The sequence below is a fragment of the Haplochromis burtoni genome, unplaced genomic scaffold (assembly GCF_018398535.1).
Source record: "Haplochromis burtoni strain Fernald_Lab_line unplaced genomic scaffold, NCSU_Asbu1 Contig_117, whole genome shotgun sequence".
Classification (NCBI taxonomy): domain Eukaryota; kingdom Metazoa; phylum Chordata; class Actinopteri; order Cichliformes; family Cichlidae; genus Haplochromis; species Haplochromis burtoni.
In genome coordinates this window covers 1,465,048-1,486,026 of record NW_024582478.1, presented here as the reverse complement: position 1 = coordinate 1,486,026, position 20,979 = coordinate 1,465,048, and the positions used below count along the sequence as shown (strand labels likewise).

At 46.0% G+C, this 20,979-nt stretch overlaps 1 protein-coding gene across 2 annotated transcripts; it reads right to left on the bottom strand.

Annotated features, from left to right (window-relative positions):
* Nucleotides 1-1,204: 1,204 nt before the first annotated feature.
* LOC102311377 (DDB1- and CUL4-associated factor 1) lies at nt 1,205-17,990 on the bottom strand (the record flags this gene model as incomplete). Of its 2 annotated transcripts, none has more annotated exon segments than XM_005928908.3 (28): nt 1,205-1,275; nt 1,692-1,781; nt 1,887-1,960; nt 2,960-3,064; nt 3,163-3,256; nt 3,763-3,996; nt 4,179-4,263; nt 4,385-4,467; nt 4,789-4,987; nt 5,097-5,374; nt 5,465-6,124; nt 6,995-7,150; nt 7,303-7,458; nt 7,813-7,889; nt 8,321-8,445; nt 8,606-8,775; nt 9,329-9,428; nt 9,644-9,753; nt 9,853-10,032; nt 10,120-10,278; nt 12,320-12,421; nt 12,503-13,111; nt 13,474-13,611; nt 14,059-14,172; nt 15,331-15,404; nt 15,526-15,602; nt 15,725-15,921; nt 17,800-17,990. In XM_005928908.3, coding segments are annotated over 27 exon segments (4,511 nt in total), but the record flags the coding sequence as incomplete, so codon positions are not given.
* Nucleotides 17,991-20,979: the final 2,989 nt, after the last annotated feature.

Sequence of the window (20,979 nt, the reverse complement as noted above, 5' to 3'; positions counted from 1 at the left end):
AGAGATCTGCAACACACACACACACACGCACACGCACACGCACACACACGGTTCACTTCAAACCAACGGCCTCATTACAAAGAACAAAAATGAAGGAATAAAGCTCGGGTCGATTTTTTCGGTGTGATGCTCTCCAGACATTAACATTCTGTCCGTGTTAAACCCAGAACGTGCAGCGCCGTTCTCTCTCATTTTTAACAATATTATATTCTGAACTGTACTTATGCAGGCTGTTTTTGCAGATTCGGCGTCTTCGGCGCCCGGATGTGAGTTTGTAAAAAGCTCGAAGGTAAAACAGACTTAAGCAAACAAACCTGGATTATCACTCACTTTCTGATCCGTCAGCGTCGAACGGCTCAGAGCCATCGATGACGCTCTCCCAGTCTTCCGAGTCGTTGTTGTCGTTGCTGTCATTGTCATCATCGCTGTCGCCAGCCAGAAGATCGGCAATCTGAGCGTGAAAGGAAAAAAAGATCAGTCTCCCCAGTGCAGTCTGAACTGTGAGGACCAGAGAAGACGTGAAACCTAAAACTGAAAAACAAAGAACTTTTTTTAATGACTCAAACTGATTTTTCTCCTCTAACGCGAGGGAAGCAGTCACATCACTTCAGTTTGGAAGTAACGTCCAGCACGGACGGTTGTTAGTGGCGCGCCTCCAAGCTGGACTCAAGTTTATAAAGAACACACGTCGCGGTGTTGTGGTTGCGTTAAATCCACTGTGAGAGATGAAGCGCAGCCTCGAAGAACGCTCTCTCCCATCTGACTACAGCAGGCGTGAGGTGCGTTCGATGTCTCTGTTAATTTGAGTTTCCATGAATATGTGAAAGAAGCTAAAGAAGCATTATTGTTTTAATGTAACTGCTTTTATTTTAGATATTAGTCGTCACGGTGACAACGCCGAGTGAGCTCAGAATAAATCATCCATAAACAAAGAACCCGAGTAACAAGTTCTTCTATAAATCATATTTACTATAAGAAAATAAAGTTAAACAAAACAAGACCTTTATATGTTCAGTAAATTATCGTTTCAAAGTGTTGTCTTCATCAATCCTTTCACAGAAAAGTGAAAAATAAAAGAAGCTGATTGGACGATGGATTTAGGGGGTCGGGTACCTCTTCGTCTCTGGGCGAGTCGGCTTGTTCCTCATTCTCTGCCTCGTTGTTATTGGCCAGCTCCTCTATGAGTGGGTCTGTGTCCAAGTTGTCGTCGTCATCATCATCGTCGTCGTCGTCGTCATCGGAGTCAGAGGAATCGTCATCGTCCTGATCGTCATCCTGGAAGAGCACAAAATAAATTTTAAAAAAAATGAACTCAATCATGACGACGACAGCAACGAAAGGAAGTTTTCTCAGTAAAACAAGTTTCACAGAAAATAATAATTCAATTAAAGAGCAGAAAAAGCAGAAGAAGAAGAAACGGCAGACAAAGAAGCATCAAAAGTAAGAGAAGAAGAAGCTTTTGGATAAAACTGCTCGGCTTAAGCTCGTCTCCACTTCAGGTCCGCTCCCTGAGCAGTCGCACAAGACTTCAATTAAAAATAAAAGACTGTGGTCACAGTGACGGGGACACCGTGGACTCTTTCCCTGAAAGCAGCTGCTCTAGAGACCCAGCTGTCGTCAGAGATGAGCCTCCACGTGAAGGTCGGGTCATCGCAGACAAAAGAAAACAAAGCTGCTCAGCAAACGCTCACCTGATCGTCGTCGTCTCCCTCCTCGGCGAGTTTCTGTCGTCCCACCTCGTACAGACGACACACCGTGTCCAAGCCCACCGCGTCCTGGTTCTGCAGAGTAAACGCATCACGTTAGCGTGTCTGCGGCCTTACAGGGTCACATGGGCTGTAATGGAAACAACAATAAACCCTCTGATAGCACGGATGCTCAAGTACCTCAATGACAGCCAGGTAGCAGTCCTTGGTGTCTGTACACAGGTCGAAGATGTTCCTCTTCACGTCCACAGTGGCTGAAAAACAAAAACATCATGAAGCTCGAGCTCTTCGAACCTCGGCGCGTAAAAGCAGGAGGAGCAGCTAAGCCTGGCAGATCAGCACAAACCTGACCTTTAAAATAAAATCAAACACATATGTAAATATTAGGGGCGGGTTTTGATGATCGATTTATCGATTAAAACCGATTCTGGCTTGGATAACGTGATATCGAATTATTAAAATCCTGAATCGATTTTTTATTATAAATTTATTTTGCCCGAAACGCCAGAATCTCAGGTTACACCTCACAAAGTTTCAACAACCACCAAACAGCTAAACCAGTAAAAGAGAGCAGGAACACGGATTCTGCACAAAGACGTGAAGACAAAGCGCGGAGCCGCCGACGCATCAGAATCAGCGAGATGTCGCCTTTCTCACCGACGGCACGGACACGGTCGGGGCTGAAAGCCGACAGCTCGCTGATCCTTTTACTTACTTCCAAAGAGAAAACTTCATTTCTGCTGTTCAACAGGCTTCTGAACAAATTTAAACTTTTTAAATTTATGCAAAACTGCAAAACGCTGCGTCTCTAATCAAACCGCTGTAACTTTGCTCTGCTTCACGTCAGCAGCATCAGGTAACGTTCAGATGCTGATTAATGGTTTTCTTTCGTTTTTGATCGACTGCAGAATATTTTTATAAAATCCAGACCAGGAAAACCACCTTCATGTGTTTCTGTTTCATCTTCAGCTACTTTGACACAAAGGCCTCGCTGTGATGCTCACAGCTTTGATAAAGTCTCACAAGTGTCAGCTTCCTTTTTTATAGATACAAAAATATGGAAATGTCCTGATGCATGATCTGAATCATAACATTTCTGACTGTCTGAGGCAAAATTTCCCCGATTCAAATCAAATCGAATCGATTCGGGACCTTGTGAATCGGAATCAAATCAATCCTAGAAATCAGTGACGATCCCCAGCCCCAGTGTATAAACTGTGTTTGACCAACAGTGAGAGGAGGTGAAGCCTTACTGATGGGCTTGTAGTCCGTAGCATCGAAGGTTCTAAAGGACGAGCCGAAGGGACCCTTCATCTGCTGATCCATCGCGTCATCCTCATCGTCGGCCTGGAGCATAGCTGTGTGCGAGAGCAGGAGGAGGGAAAAACATCGTACGTCAGAGCGGTGATTCGGCCCCTCGCTGTGCTCGTAATGACTCGGACACGTGAGCTCGTACCTCCGTACATGATGGTGGCGTTGCTGTTGAAGACCACCCTGCACTGGTCCAGGGCGGGGACGGTGTGCAGCAGGTGGAAGGTCCTCAGGTCCCACTGACACCTGCTGTCAAGGCCCACGACTACGACACAACGGGGGGCGATGCAGAAACGCGTGCAGCTCGCTTTGTTGCGTCGTTATTACAGCTGAGATCAGTAATCTGATCTTAAACTTTGACTATAGTTTTGGAGACTGTAAGACCCAAACTGACATTATGCTTTATCAGGTAATATGCATTCAAAATATTAAAGGCCATGTCTTTTTTAAGCAGGGTAAACTGGGACGAGGCTGAATTTGTAAAAATGCACCTGCTCAGGTGAAACGCAGCAAGTTCACCTGAGCAGGTGAAGAGGGCAGCAGATTCTCCTGCTTCATTAAACCAGCAGCATTAATGAAAACCAGAAACATGCAGGGCTCAGCACTGAACAGCTCCTTTGCATTCACATGTCATTAACTGGGCCCAGAACCTTTTTTTAATGACCCATTTCATTTTAACTATATTTTTTGCAGTAAAGGAAAGAAAAGGACAGAAAAGACGGCCCCTGGCAGCATCAGAGGATACGATCTCCGTGTTGATGATGACTTCCAGGCCGTTGGGGTGGAAGACCCCGCTGATGTTCATGTTGAACTTGTCGAACTTGTGGATGGCCCGCGACGCCCGCACGTCCCACAGCACGCCGTCGTTTAGCACCAGGTCGTCAGTGGGGCTGAAGGTGGCACAGTTCCTCTTGTAGTTGTTGGCCAGGCCGGGGTCATTCAGGGTCAGCGTCTTCTGACCCGTCTGGATGTCGTAGATCTTCAGGACACGAAGACAAACGATGAGAATCAAATGAACTCCAAATCTACGGTTTCCTGCTGTCAGTAGTTTAAATGCAAATGAAGATTTTTAATTGAAGGGATTCCAGTTTTATCAACATCAACTCTGCTTCCTGCTGTTATGATGAGAGGAGGCAGAGCAGAACATTTTGGGCGACCTACGTTTGCGACTTGGTCTTTGGTGCCGATGACTCGGTCCTGAGAGAGTTTACTGAACTCCACGTAGTGATCGTCTGCAAAGGAGTTTCTGAAGGGGAAAAAGACACATCGACACCACGAAGACCACAGTCCACACCTCAGGGTGTCTATGCAGTGTATACACAGGTGTGTAAAATTAAAAGTGAAGCGTGAGGGTGTGGCGGTTTTACTTTTTGATGAAGACTCCATCCATGCTCCACAGAGCCGACAGAGGGACGCTCCAGGAAGCAGAGGTGAGCAGCAGTTTCCCATCCTAAGAAGCACAAACGGTTACTTTCTAACAACGGCACAAAAAGAGCTGAGGCTGCAGCCACTATTCATATCAAAGCTGAGCATAACGTCAGCTCAGGCAGTCGCCTCAGTGCCTGCAGATCAGCTGAGCTTATAGAAGAAAGCAAATCCACACCACCAGACGTCTTCTTACATCAGAAACTCAAATATACTCAGTGCAGATTTGTCCCTGTCCCGGTCGAGGAAGTAGCCTCAGATAAAAAAAAAACGCATGAAATATGCAAATGTTTGGGAAACGTTGTGCAGGATAACAACAGGTGTGTTTAAATGCTTGTGCAGATACCCTGGAGGGCTCGAGGTGTGTGATGGCGGACGTGTGGCAGGTGTAGTTGGCCGCCTCCTCTCCCGAGAGGACGTTGTAGAACTTGAGGTGGCCGGAGCAGGTTCCCAGCATCAGGAAACGCTCGCAGGCTGAGAAGGCACAGCAGGTGAAGCCGCTCTCGTCTCCGTCGCCCTCGTGGAACACCGACATTGGACGAAACCTCGACGAAGGGAAAACAGGCAGAGCGGTGGAGAAGCAGAGGTCCGTTTTAAACAGCCAAAAATAAGCGAAATAACCGTTTTTGCTGCACAGGTGAGTCTGTTCTTTACCTGCTAAAGATCAGGTGTCTATCCAGACACGCTCGGTCCACACCTCCGTATTTGGGGTACAGCACCCTGGCACCCAGGCGGGCGGTGAAGTTGGGAGAGGCTTGTCGTCTCTGCTTGGGCTCCGGGCAGCGGTGGGGCGTGAAAAGAGAGAAAGGGGGGCATGTGGTGACCGGGTTGGGGCAGCGGGCGTGTTGTTCCCTCAGGTACTCGGTGATGATGCTGTCGAGCGTTGGAGGGGAAGGAAGGTGGCGTTCCAACTGCTTCTTCATTGCTGGAGTCTGACAGAGAGGGAAAGAAAGAGTAGCTGAGCTTAGGCCGTGTCTGTGTGTGAGCACGGCGATGATACTGGTGACCGATCGAACCCCGACCTGTATGAAAGCACCGTGATCCGACTTCTGTTTCAGTGCACGGAGCTTTTTCCCTGAGCTGCACGGGGCCACCGGACGCTCCCGTGAAAACAAAATCCGGCCAAGTGGATATGGGCCCTGTCCCTGAGGTGACGGATGAGGAAGAGGAGGGGGAGGAGGAGTGGGGTGGGCAGAGGTAGATGCAGAGGAGCACGAAGGGTGAGGAGGTGCCAGGGGTCGAGAAGAAGAGGGGCAAGGAGAAACAGAAGCACCTGAGGACACGGGAGAGGCTCCAACATGGCTGGCGATACGCGCCGCGATCCCACCCGCTAACCTGCAAGTCCTGGGTACCACTGAGGCGGAGGGCGGGGGGGTGACGCAGGAAGGGGAGGGGTTTGGACAGAGGGTCGCTGCGGGTAAATTGGCCTCCTTGACCAGCGTGTTTGCCGTGTCCTGAAGTCCTTTGGCCACGAGGTGGTTCCTGATCAGGACGAGGAGCTCCCTCTCGGAAAACGTGATGCGCGATTGGGCGACCACGTTGGCCCTCTGCAGGCGAGCCAACGACACGTCCGTGCCCATGAGAAGAGGTTTGCCAGACACCCGCTCGGTCAGCTCGGCGGCGAAGCGGCAGAAGCGGACGTGCTCGCTTCGTTTGTCCTGCAGCACGGGCTCCTTCATCAGCTGGAGACAGAAAACAGAGCATGAACACGACGAGAGCCGGAGGAAATCCTCCACCCTGCCTCCAACTGCAGCATTACTATAACTGCACCACACTAGTCTGTTAAACCTTCATGTATCGTGTAGTTTTTGAGGCGTCTACGTCATCAGTTTCCTGAAAAACCTGAATAAGCGACATGAAATTGCCGGATGAAGCAGAAATGACTCATACATGCAAATCGATTTTTCTCTCTCCAGTTTCAAAAGATTCAAATTTTCTGGCCACAGAGTTTAAAAAACATAAATACACCAATATTTAAATTGTACTTGGGCCTCATTATGCTTTGCATGCCTGTCTGCTTTGTTATAATGCTGCTGCTGACACCAATTACCGCCCACGTTTCTATAAAGAGGGCAGCGTGTTGCAGGCCAGCGAGCAGCTGTGGAAGGACTGAACGCTGCTAACACCCTCACTTCCTGCAGAAAAGCCTTTAGTAATAGTAAAGTAATCGTTTATTAACTTGTGAGCTACAGTTAGTAAAGCTCTGCTGTTGTTGACATCTGTTCAATAAAATAACTTACTGTGAGTCCGAGCCATGAAATGAAGATTTCTAACAATAGCTTTAATATTTTAGATTATAAGCTGCAGTTAGCCACAGTGTGCAACTTTAAGTGCGTATGAAAAGGTGGCAGGGAAGCCTTTCAGAAGATGACCGTTTGCAGATGGATGCAAACTGATTTCTGGACACAGCGAGGCGAGGAAAGCGCACTCGGCGTTCAAAATCCAAGTTTATGCAGCGGCTTCGTCACCACTGTCCGGACACCCTAAACTTCAGTCTGTTTTTTGCCACAAAAGCATTAAAAGGTCTTTCACTCAGATACACCTGTGCGCACCTGCTGAATGTGGCTCCTGGTGAAGAGCGGCAGCTTGCTGATGATCTGTCTGATGGCGGAGCTGCGAGAGAGTCCGACCAGAGCTTTGCAGGCGAGAGCGCGGATCAGGTCGGCGTCCGTGATGGGCATCTTCACTGACAGCAGGGACAGCAGCACCTGGAGACGACACGAGGAACACGAAGAAGCATTTCGCTTTCAGGCGATCTCTTATTTACAACAGGGGTCACCACAGCGGGGCAGATTTTTACCCCACATGCCCCAAAAGGATCAAACCGGGAAAATTCCCACTGCTCGTCTGCTGCTCTTACCTTTATCCCATTGTTGTTCTGCACCACCTGCCACATGTGGGCCAACACCCTGTTGTGAGGGGTGGGGGGCTGGAGTAATGGCTTGAGAGGGGTAACCGCAAAAGCCCCCACAGAGTTCAGGCTCTGGTCAGGGGCGCACACGCAGTTTATTATCACCTGCGATGATTTTAGAGAGGAAACGACAGACAAATTTTCATCAGACTGCTGCACAAACGCTGCATCTAAAACAGTTTTATCTGATAAAATAGTTTAAACACTCAGCTTCGTGAGCCGATCTCTGCAAATACGCCTTTAAAGTTTGTTTCTAAGGAGGGACGTCTGAGACCTCGCAGCCTGCTCTGAATAAGTCATAACGTGCTGATCCTTCATGAATGTGCGCTCATGTGCTGTTAACCTGCAATCTTCTCATTCTGATTGCACAGACTCTGCACATTTCTGGGCAAACCCTTTATATCGAGGTCATCAAAGTCGGGAGAATGTCTCATTAAGATATTTAGAGCTTCTCCTTACTTGCAGTGCAGACTTCTGGATCTCAGCATCGTTGACAAACACCTCGCCCTCTGCCACACCCAGAATGATGCTCATACCTGAAGCAGAGGTGAGAGACGGTCACGCGCAGAACACCCAAAGGTTAACAACATCTCTCAGTTACAGTGGACCCTTTGTGCTTTTCCTCATTTACTGTCACATGAATGTTTATGAATGTTAATAATTTTAAGGTTGAGAGATCGAGTAAGCCAGGCTGCTCCGAGCGCCCAGTTTTATCTACTCTTGGATCTGCATGTTGTCCATGAGCAGGAGGACATCCCTAAAACGATCAGCTGTGAGCACAGAGGCCCCACCCACCCTCTGTCCAAGCTTTCTGTTTGACAGTGGCAACCAATCAGAAGACAGTTGGATTGTGTGTAAGATTCATAAGGATTATTTCAAATCCTGAATCATTCAATGTTACATGGAGCTGGAAACAATCAGAACAGTTTTAGCAGCACTAGAGGAGAAAACGATCAGATTTACTGACCCACAGTGGAAACGGGGGACCTGGCTTCATCCTGAACTTCTACGGTTTCTGCCAGGACCAGCTGGACTTTAGGAACCACCGTCAGGATGGAGAGGATGTCCAAAGCGTACCGCACAGTGTCGCTCCTGGTGAAAAAAACATGAAAAAGACTCCAGTTACACATCAGTGCTGCGTACAAAGACGAGCAACACAGAAACAGAAAGCAAGCAAAGCTACTTTTCCACCGACTCCTTTCTGTTCATAAAAACTCCCACAGCGTGCAGGTATGTGTGTGAGCAGGGTTACCTGCCAAAGTAAGTCCTCCAGTCGCAGGCTGTAGATATGAGCTGCAGCATTAAGGGGACACAGGCCAACTTGTAGAAGACCTCGACCGGCTCCCAGTGCAGCTGAGGAGGCCCGCACTCGATGAGAAACTCCATCATCTCAATAATCTGCTCTCTGGTGTACGAGTAGGCCTGAAAGCAGGAAGCCGCAGACTTTCATGAGTTGTATATGAAGCCAAGACTCGTATTAAATGTCACGGCTGCTACGTCCATCTTTTATATTCAGTCTGTGCTCAGTGTTTGAACACCTTGCATTTATATCATAAACATTGTACATTTAAATTGTCATTTACAGCAAACAAACAGCTTCTCTGAGGTTATCATTTTACGTATTTACTACTACTTACAGGTGAGCATGAAACAGCTTATCTGCTCACAGCCACATTATAATGTTAAAATCCACATATCTAAATCCAGATCACAAATGTGATTAAGAGTTGCGTTATAAGGCGGTCCTTCTCTTACAAACACACAACCAGGCTAAGAAAGGCAGCGAGTCACATGATGATCACAGAACTATAAAACACAACGTTTCAGATCAAAATGAAATCTGAGCAAACGACAGAGATTCACCAACAAAAGCAGGAGGCTCGTCAGCATTTCATCTTCACTGACAAGAGCGGAAATCTGTTGTTGTGGTTTAAATAAAAAAGCACAGCAACGACTCACAAACTCCATCGAGTACCTTGTAAAACGGCTGCTGGGGAATGACGATACCGCCGTCCGACGCGTGCAGGGACTGCTTCACCTGCTCGGTCTTCACGGCGAGGTGAGCCTCAAAGTACCTTCACAAAGTAATCGATAATCAATGAGTGTGTTTCCAAACTTTCACACAAGCAGAGAGGAACTGCCTGCATGTTCAGACTGTGAAGAGCATTTATTTACTTCTACCCGACAACACAATAAAGAAATACATTATATATGTACAAATATCTAAATAAAACATGGCTGCTGTGTCAGATAAGAATTTTTGTGTTTGTGTCTCCACCCATCGCTTCACCTGCGCAGGGCCATGCAGGTGTGTTTGGCTGTCTGCCTGCTGGAAAACACCTGGTCATCACTCAGCCGGGACAGCTCGCTCCCCACGTTCAGGATCTCCAGAGTGCTGATCTACAGGCAGAGGAGACGATGCTAAAAGTGTCCGATCGAAAGAAATAGTTACTTCTGAAATTAGTTTAAATAGTTTAAGAGTAAAGATTCACGGCTGACCAGGTTGACGAGCCTCCGGAGGCCGTCCTGCTGGTCGAACAGCTGCAGCACCGCTCGGAATGAAAAGGAGATGGAGAAAAACATGGTGGCGTGGCAGACGCCCGACGCGTGCGACGACTCCAGCAGCCACAGCGCGTAGGACACCGTGTCGGACAGCACGCCGTCGGGCAGCGTGCACACCTGCAAACGCGGGACAGTGTTCACCATGACTGAGCTACGGTTGCTGTAATAATCCTGCACACAATAAGAAGAGTGTTGTAGCTTTACCCTCTCCATGGCGTCTTGGTTATACGCCAGGTAGTAGAGGCAGAGAGAAACTCCGGTCGCTGCCATTGAAGGCCTCGGGATCTCCAGGAGTTTCTGCACTCCTCCGTGAGCGATAAACTCTGCAGCAAACTTCTTGTGGAGGAGCAGCGAGGCGAGATACTGACGAGAGAGCAACGACACAGTGAGGCTGCAAACAGCGAACATCAGTTTATCAGATGACACGGTGCTGCAAATGTAACGAGGAGGATTTAAAGGTAGATGTGAAAAGAACCACAGTGAGTGGGTTTACTGATAAACTTTTATTGACAAGGGGAAAATGATTTAATCTTAAAAATAAGATTTACTCATTCAAAACAAAACGAAATCATATAAAAATTTATCTAAAAATAAAAATAAGTTCTCCTTTTCAGTTTGCTTTGCTTTAATCAACAATCCCTAAACTGGCATAGAAATGGACAAAAATATTAATAATATTAATCATCACCACCACACACGACTACGACTGAAACAAGAGTAAATAAACATGCAGCAGTCTTCCAACATCAGCCCTGCAACGTTCACGGCTCGCAGCTTCACCTGCGTGAGATTCTGCATCAGCTAAAATTTAAATATAAGACATTTACTTTTAATGTAATTGTAATTTCCTTTTTCTCTGGTGAAGAATTACTGAACGCCAGAGGCAGCAATTATTGATTACTTATCAGCTCACGGGCGTATGAATCCCACTTTTACTGCTTCTCTACTCGACGGATCGATTGAGCTGAAACAGGAGAATCAATTCATCAACTTTTCAGTTAATCTGACACCCGTCCATTATCAGAAGAGCCTGTTAGTTCCTCCAAAACACCTAAACAGGAAGCACTGAACAGTGTCCACGATCTACAAACAACTGAGAGATGGAACACGTCTCCCTACATGTGACCAAACTGTGGTGATGGGGCTGAGAGCCACCCACAGAGGTCTGGATTATCTTTCACACACAGACGCTCGGACTCAGCGGGGAGGGGCTGCACTGACAAACAAGGCGAAACGTGATCTGAGCTGCTGAGGCTCATTGAAGCATCTCGATATAAAGATTTACTGCTTTTGTAAGATCACTAAAAACCTCTCAGTAAGTTACATTAGTAAAATAAACATACGCCACGTTCTGTCACAATAAGGTTGGGAAAGTGATGCAAACTTGTAACACAATCAGAACACACAAACATACACGTTGCTTTAGGGCAGCTGTTCAAACACGTAGTAACAAACGTATCAATGCTGAACGTGGAACAAACTAACTGAATTACAATCATCTGACAGCAAGTGACCAAACAGATGCTGACACACTGGAAGGACCTGCTCTCTCTGAGAATGATGTATGAGTAGAATATATAATAGTGGTGCAACGGATCAAAGATCTCACGGTTTTAAGTCACAGATCGGATCAATATTCAAATCAGCAAAAAAGAAAAAAAGACAAAATTTTAACATTTACTTATTAACTTTTTAAGTATTTTTTTGCCTATTAAAAACATTCAACTCAAGACTCATTCCACACAACTATATAAAAACAAATTAAGGTGCAGTACAGGGCTTGTATCTACCACTCCGCTGTGATATAACGAGCTGTCACGGTCACGTAGCTTTCCGTTGACCTGGAGCTCCAACCGTTTGTAGTTGGGCAACAGAAGATGCCTGGGACAGTTCAGCCATAACTCATACATGCCTGGAACGATCTTGTCACTGAAGTGGACGTGCAACGAGATATCATAGCGTGGCTGAAGCACGTTCATCACAGTTTAAACCCTTGTTTTGCACAACAGAATACGGCCTCCCGTCTGCAGCTAAACACCGCAGTAGCTTCTGTAACAGCTTTCGCCCGGTCGGACTGGGAGGCAAAGGGCTGCTTAAATACCGCAAACTCCTCTGCTCCTGCACTTGGACCGCTAGCACCGACCATAGCTATCTCTTGACAGACTGACCACGCGCACCATACGCATACTTTTTTTCCTTCTTTTTCGAATCTTCGGATCACGTGCGTGCCGAACCGTGGAGTGGGATCGGTTCGGATTACGGATCAACCGTGATCCGTTGCACCACTGATATACACGCATGTACGAACGCTTCACTCAGAGTGCATCAAAGCACTAAATCATCCACAGCATTTCATAAAATTCCCTCCACATTCATTTTTTCAAAGGGACGCCGTCATCCTTACCAGCAGGGCGTCAAAGGTGAGCTGGACGTTGTTGGTCTGTCTGAGGTCGATGTAGTTCATCAGCAGCGACCGCGTGTCCAGCTGCATGAAGACAGCCAGCAGCTGCACACAAGGAGGGTCATCAGTTGTGAATTTATTAAAATTATTTGCATTCACCAAACAGTTTCAGATTTGCACGCCTACCTCCTGGTAATCTCCGAGCGGGGTCAGATACTGCAGGATGAGCCGCTGCTCCATGGCCGGGCTCAGCGGTGAAAGGCGGAAGTCGGTGCCGATCATCACGGAGCTCATCTCAGACCATGAGGAGGTGCTGGCCGGCTGTTCGCTGGCCTCGGTCCTCTCTGCGTCCTCTCCACTCCTGTCCGAAGAGTTGGTAATGTTCAGTTTCTGCTTTGCCTTCCTCTCGTTCTCCTTTATAGCCCATTTCTTCCCTCCTCCTCCTCCTCTTCCTCCCTGCATGTCCTCCGTCTCCCTGGACGCAGAGTCCGGAGCGACTTGGTAAACGAAGCCTGGCAGCCGTCGGGCAGAGCTGCTGCTGCGGCCGCCGTTCTTCTGAGCTGAGCCGAGCAGAGACGTGGGTTTGGTGTTGGACGTGGTCCTGCTGCTCTCCCCGGCTCTTTCATTTCTCGCCTCCATCTCCATCGGGTCTTGCTGGGCCGTTGTGACGCCTGAGGTTTGTGCAGTTTCAGCCTGAGAGTCCTGAGGTAGATTCTCTGAGGTGTGGGTGGCACTAAAGTGACTCGTGGCCTCTTGAGACTGCAGCTCGTGCAACCGCTTGATCATAACGGGCACCTGGAGGATGAGGAAACTCAGATTTTATGACGCAAAAACTCTAAAAATCAAGCGCAAAGACTGTATATAAAAGATTACAGCCATAAAGCATGAAGTCTGTGGTGAAACAGACTTTTAACCGTAGGACGCTGCACACTCGATGCACTAATAACATGTTTGCTGCTGGTCTATGCACACAGCACATTAACAAAACTAACCAGCATTAGCTGATAACGTAGCACGCCATCCTCTCATCCAAACATCGTCACTTCCAAACTACAAAATGCTAAAAGGGATCCAAATGTGGAATCTAGAACCCTGTGGATCATGTCACGACAGCCACGTCCATCTTTTACATACAGTCTTTAATTACTGCCACCCACCAGCTGAGCGTTCTCTTCTCTGTAGTTGGCCGCCACTTCCTGGTTGCTCATGGCTCGGGCCAGCAGACCCGTGGCGTAGACACACAGCGGGCGCTCTGCTTCACGAGCCCAGCCAAACAACCTTTCAGCCAGACCCTCCTGCACAGAGAGCACAGGTGAGCGAAGCACAGGAACAGCCTATCAGAAACCAGTGCTTATTCTGCTCACAGGAGTCGGAAACCTTTTAATAAAAGTCTCTGTGATAATTACTCAAATTAGTTATTCCCATATTTCCTACAGAACCACCATCACTTCCTCTTTAATCTACACAGCAAAAACTTTTTTAAATGTATCATCATGAAAAGAAATGCACATTATTAAGGTGGATTTCAGTTTTGATATGCACATCCATATACTGTCATTTATTAGAACTGTATAAACTAACAAAACCCAAATCCTCTAACTCCACATGGACCACCCCGAAACATGTGATCCCTCATAGTAAAATATTTTTAGGACACTTTATAGACGTATCCATAATTTGTATTTTGAACGCACACACCAGCTCGATAATCTAACAGTGATTTATGTCTAAATAGTGTTTACCTTCTCTTGGAAGACAACGGCCGTCTCCAGGCCCGGGCAAATGTTCTGAAGCAGGCGGCAGGCTGCTGTGTTGAGGCTGTGTTCCCTGCTGGTCATTATGTACGTGTCCAGCAGCTGCGAAACACACAAAAACAAACTTACAGTGTAGCACAAACTGTGCAGCTACCTGCTCGAGACAACGTTCACTGGCCTCATTTCTAAACTGTGGACACGTGATGGGGCTGTATAAACAAAGACTTTGTCTATTAAAGCAGATTTGCTTGATTCCCAGTTTAAAATGGGAGATCTGGTTCATTTTCTCACACACAACCTACTTCCTGACAATATTCTAAAATTGTTTTCTAAAAGGGAACGGAGACGCAGTTTGAAGAGGGAACTAAATTTAAAACATCCCTGTAAACAACACTGAAAACTTTCTGTGTGTGTGCCGTGAAGCTGTGGAACAAAGTGAAGAACTGAAGCAATGTCCCAGCATGCCTCAGTTTAAACAGCAGTTCAAAAATAAAGTTTTTGCAAAGTACAGGGAGGAGGCGGGGCTCTGATCAGGCGTTCTCACCACTACTTTCACAATAATGATGTGTATATGGGTGGCTGTAGCTCAGGTGGCAGAGCAGGTCAGCCACTAATCAGAAGGTCGGTGGTTCGATCCCAGGCTGCCTCCTGACTGCATGCCAAATATCCTTGGGAGATACTAACCCCATGTTTGCCTACTGGTGGTGGTCAGAGGGCCCGGTGGCGCCAGTGTCCGGCAGCCTCGCCTCTGTCAGTGCGCCCCAGGGCAGCTGTGGCTACAACGTAGCTGCCATCACCAGTGTGTGAATGTGTGTGTGAATGACTGAATGTAGTGTAAAGCGCTATACAAATGCAGGCCATTTACCATATGTGTGGGTGCACAAGTATGCTTATATAAGTATTTATCTTTTGACGTGTTACTGGAGTTATAAAAAATAATAATAAATAATACATGTAACAAACTGTAATGAAGAATTTCTGATGAGCAGGGCATAAACAGGAAGACAAAGTGCTTTTGCTTTGTTTGTTTGTCTCATTTTCCCTCTGTTGTTGTTGTTGTTATACTATTTTAACATGTTCAAAATAAAGATTCAATACAATACGGTCCTGGCACCAGCTAAAGGCTTAAATGGCTGCTGGGTGGAGCTTCTGCACTCAAAGCATGAAGCCTGATAAGGCTGCCCCAGCTGACAGCGCACCCTTGGAACCACACTCCATCATTTGGTTTACAAGAGGACAAAAACAAGCAGCAGCCCTTACTGCATTAGTGAAGTCATCGTTCATAAAGAGCATCTTCAGGAGTTGTCCCAGCATGCAGTCAGGGTCCGCCCGTCCTGCAACGTTAGACCCGAGTCACAAAAGTCTGAACAATTTGAATGATTGGTTGTTGAAATCATTTTACGGAACAGAGTGTGGAAAACATGCAACATAGAGGCCAGAGGGTCCAGGACTCACCTGGATGACGGTCATCAAACGGATCCGGGTCTGCTTTGTGATACTCTCCCATCTCTTTCTCAATCAGCTCCGATATTCTGCAGAAAACACACTGATGAGACAGGGTTTCTACTCAAGATGGACCCACACACTCAGGCAGACTGAGAGGCTCTGACGTCACACACGTCATCTGCGTCGCTACAAGCTTAAAAAAAAAAACCTGTTTAAGACGGACACCAGCTGCTCTGTGGGGCCTCTCTGTGCTTCTTCCCATTCGTCGAGCAACGCGGAGAGATCCGCCTTTGAATCAACAGCCATGGCAACTGCCATGGCAGCTGACACGGCGCTCGATAACGCAGACGTCAAGGCGGCCACGATGGCGGCCGATGGCTCTTCGTCTGCAGAAGACATTGCTGCCTGGAAGAGAGGAAGAGGAGGAGGCGAGGAAGAGGCAGATCATTCAGTGCTGTATTAGATGTGGAGCTAAAGTTAAAGAGAAAAATACTTTTGTGCAGTTTTATTCATCATGGACACTTCAGGCTGGTGCTGTAATGGTATGGAGGTCATTTCTTCTCTTAACACCATCTGAGTAATGTTGCTGATCATGTGCATCCCTTATGACCACAGTGTGCCATCTCCTGATGGCTGATTGCAGCAGGATAATGCACCATGTCACAAAACTCTGCAGCAGCCGTGTGACGCCGTCGTGTCAACATGGACCAACATCTCTGAGGAGTGTCTCCAGCAGTTTGTCGATGCTACGAGACGCCTTAATAGCATTGATTCAAAGTGGAACTGTGGAGTGTGACTTCAACAAGTGAGCAAAACTGGATCACATTTAATTAAAACCACAAGCATGTGACTTTAAACTAAATTAAACCCAAACAACAGAAACTGATTAAAATCCTGCTGATTTTACTGGATGGATGAAAGTGTGAGTGGATAAAAATACAAAATTCTATTTAATTTAATTGAAAAGACTAGAATAATATCTGTTTATGGCCTGGTTTGGTTCACATGAAATAAAAGTCACTAATTCTGTCTTCCTTACACCAGCTCCCCATAAAGTTTAATGTTTGGTTTAAAATCCTGGTGATGTGTCCTCCGTGGTCAGAAGCCTCCATATATCAGTGAGTTACTAAAACCATCCATGTGGTTTAAATGTCTGAAGTCAGACGATTAACGCTCGGAGGCTGCACCAAGGTCCAGCTAAAGACAAAAGGAGAGCGCAGTTTTGTGGTTGTGGAACTTGCTTCCATTGGACATAAGCTCTGTGGACACTGCTGATACCCACCTGTGCAGGCTTGCCTTTATTTAGTTTTCGTACCATATTAACTGCTGTATGTGTTCTGCATTGTGAAGCACTTGTGAGTTTTGTACTTGAGAAGCAGCATATAAATAAGCCTTACTTACTTAAAAACCTGCTAATGCTTTTCTGATTAACGAGTATGCAAAATCCTGAGTTGTTTTTTAAGAGCCAGCATGCATCTTTATGACATTTCTTTTTAATTATGAAGAGTTCTGATATAAATTATAACAAAGACAAGTAAAAATTAACTTTTTTAGGCCTTTTCAAACTTCCTAACTTCTTCTGTCATCAAATCCACTCGGCGCTTGTTCAAATACTGAGGTACAACACCTTCAAAGACAGGTGTTGAAAGAGCCGTTAGGAAGTTGCTGCTTTTAATTTCATTTCAAATGTTTTTTAAATGTTATTTTTCAAGCAAAACGTGTATGTAAACTGATATCGTAGGAGGCACTCGGGTCATTTAAAAAGCCTCTTTCTGCGGAAAAATCCAGAGTTGAGCGGAGATGTTATATTTGCTACGATGCGTGTTGCTGGTCAAACCGCACTTTGAGCGCTGTGAGCACAGTCCAACCTGCTGCTGTCCGACCAACAACGGCAGGCTTTGTAACTCACCGGCCGCCGTCTCAGAGACGCTCTGCGCTGAGGCATGACGGGAGGCTTCTTCACACACAAACACAGCTGTGACAGCTGGAAACACCTGTGCACCAACAGGTGGCCTCTGCACGGATACCGGGCTCAGGGGTTAGAGGGTAAGCTCAGCCCGGCTAGCAGTTAGCAAACTCGGCTAACTCGCTCTAACTCGACTCGCATCTTTTTGTTTATTTTATTTTTGTCCGACTGCCCTCCCCCCGTCACCCTGTCCCTCCCTCCGGGTCCCACCGCGGTGAGATAAGGCGCCAAGCCCCTCTGAGCGCACTGGAAGCGGCGCTGTGCGGCAGCCGCATGTCGGACACAGCTAGCTTCTCTGAGTTTCGCACGTCACTCACCTGAGGAGCAGCTTCCTCTGCGCTCCGCTCCCTCCTCGGTACAAACTCTCACAGCTCAGCCTCACAGCAGCAGCTCGAACCGCGCCGACACTCAACGTTTCACGAGAAAAAAACTTTCACGTTTATTTTCAAACTTCTCCCGGCGGCCGCACGCGACGTCAACAGAACGAGTCGACGTTAGATGACGAAACACAGGCGACGCTCTCCCTGGGACTTGTAGTTCAAAATTCCTGTTCCACCAAAAGGACTATGCCACAGTGTTTCACGCCATCCCTGCGGGTGTTCTGACCCCTCTGCCGCTGGATCCTGCGGTTTCCTCTGTTGAACAGATCGGTGTCCCCGCCAAAAACACGAAAGACAACCGTGACGGTGCTTACTGGAATAATTTATACCGAGACCTGGAGTGGAAGAAAAGTTGGACATTACCAACAAAGTAAAGGAAATATATTTGAAAGTCATTCGTCGTTTTTGCCCCACCATAACTTTTCTTGTACGATGTTTAAAAAACACATTGATGTTAACTGTTCATGTCAGAAAGAGAGGACGTTTCTGGTCCTGCTTATGTACTAATCATTTCTGGCAAGAGTTTAGTTGTTTCTTTTATCTATTTGACTGTTATGGAAATTATTGTTTAGCTTTTTTGATTACTCTGCAAATGGGGCTAACAAATTTTATTTGAAAATTTCATATACATCTTCAAAGGCCCAAGCTGGTTGGAGGTTTAGGCCTCCCTAATTTCCAGTACTATTATTGGGCCGCCAATATCAGGTGTTTGTTGTATTGGAGACACTACAATCTCAAACCGTCACCACCAGGTTGGGTTGCCATGGAGTCATATTCAAGTGGGAAAGTTCCCTACCTGTGACTAGGTTCATCACTCCCTTTGGCATTGCCTCTACCCAGTAACAATGGAGTTGTCCAGCAGTCTCTTGGAATCTGGTCTCAGTTTAGGAAGAGTCTGGGTCTCCAGGCTTTCTCACTTCAGAGCCCAGTTGCAGCAAACCACCCATTTGTTCCCTCAATGGCAGATAATGCTTTTCATATCTGGCGTAGAAAGGGCCTAAAATCCTTTGCACTTATATGAAGATGGACAATTTGCAAGTTTCTCTCAAATATCCACCAAATTTGGCGTAGCTGCAGCTCAGTTTTTCTGTTTCTTACAGGCCGGACACTACGTGCAGACTGTGACAGCAGAATTCCCCCAAATACCTCCACACAATCCAGTAGACGATTTTTTTAATGGTCAACCCAACCTCAAGGGGCATAATATCAGCCTTGTACAATTTAATTTCCAATGTTTCCTCCTTAGTAGCTACTATCAAATCTAAATGGGAACAGGACCTTACCTTTCATATTACGGATGAACTGTGGGCCTCTGTCCTTGGCCAAGTTCTGTGGTTTTGGTTTAGTTGGGCAGCAGGCTGCCAATTATTTGTTGTTTAATGGTTAGGGTGGGAAAAAGAAGGAAATTTTGAAGAATTTTGAAGCATTTTGTATTATTGTATACATGCATTGAAACCTTTGTCTAATAAAAAGACTTTTGAAAGAAATTTCATATACATAAATCCATTTTTTTAAATACAAAGCTGCTTTTTCAGTGATTTTTAAATGAAACCAGACAATATTTTAAAACTATACAATGTTCCCACAATATAAAAGCAATTAAAACTGTAAACTTATGCTTCTTGTTTAATATCTTGTGATTCAACCCCTACCCTGTGTCTAATTGTTATTACACGAAACCCCCTGACATTGTCTTTTGCTCATTTAATTCTGTAATGTTTGAATTGCTAATAAAGATAGAAAAAAACTTCAAACTGTGATGAAGCAGCAAGAGGTTCCCAGACTCCTGGATGGATTTTATTCACAACCAGTGATGGGAATAACAGAGTTAATATTACTTTCTAGTATCAGCTGTATGGGATCAAATTGTGGTCATAAATATTTTGTACTTGTAAATCAGGATTTGTGTGTGTGAAAAGAATTTGTGTGTGGACTTTGCTAAAAAAAATACGTGTGAAACTCTGCACTCAAGTTTCAAGTTACAAGTATGAATTTCGACCCTATTTTTCTTCCTTTCATCTGATTGGCCAATGTCATGTCAATCACAAATTTAACAATCCAATCAGAGAACAGATGGGTTTGGCTGGCAACCGCCATGGCAGCTGACACAGCACTCAATAACTTAGAGGTCAAGGCTGCCATGATGGGGCCGATGGCTCACAGCAAAACAGTTCAGTGTTACTGGCGACTTCCATTGCAATAACTGGCCTGCGTTACTTTTGTGAAGCATCAGGTGTAATGGCCCTGTAGTAATCGGCCCCTAGCACACAGAGAAAATGACCAGTAAACAATAGACAACATATGTTTTTAAAGTTTACAATTTCTATTTGCATTTCAAGTTATGAAAATGATTCGTTAAACATGTTTGTGGTTGTTGCAGTTAAAAAATTTTTTTTTTCTATTTTTCTGATTTTAGATCAATTGTGTTAATACAGTAATTAGCTTTAAATAAATATTACCAGGTATGGCTGGTGTGGAAGGGTTTTTTTTTTTTAAATGATAGCATGTCTTAGCTTTGCAAAGCTCCACCTGGACAGACCACAAGTCTTCTGGAACAATGTCCTTTGGACAGATGAGACCAACATGGAGATGCTGGTCCATGATCACAGCACCCCCACACTAACTGTCAGCATAGTCCAGAAGGGCTGATTTGGGCTTGTTCTGCAGCCACAGGACCATAACACCTTAGTCGACCACAAAGCGTTCCTGAGTCAAATGTGAGGCCAGCTGTCAGACAGACCCAATTTGGATCATACAACAGGCCAATGATCCCGAGCACAGCAGCAAATCTCCAACAGAATGGCTGAAAAAGGAGAGAATCAAGGTGCTGCAGTGGTCCAGAGTCCATAAAAGTCCATTGAACTGAAACTACGCCGTAATGAACAGTACACTTTCACATAAATATACATATTTTTAAAAAAATCAAACATCAATTTTAGTGACATTTGACCCAGTGAATCCTTCACACACCTGGGATCACATGACTCCTGCAATGAAAAATCGCTTTAGCTGGCGTCGCAGCATCAGTCCAGTCGACGGTACATGGATAGAATAGTAACAAAAACAACACAGCAAGGCTACGCCAAGAAGCTTCAAGTCTGTATTTTTACTGTAACT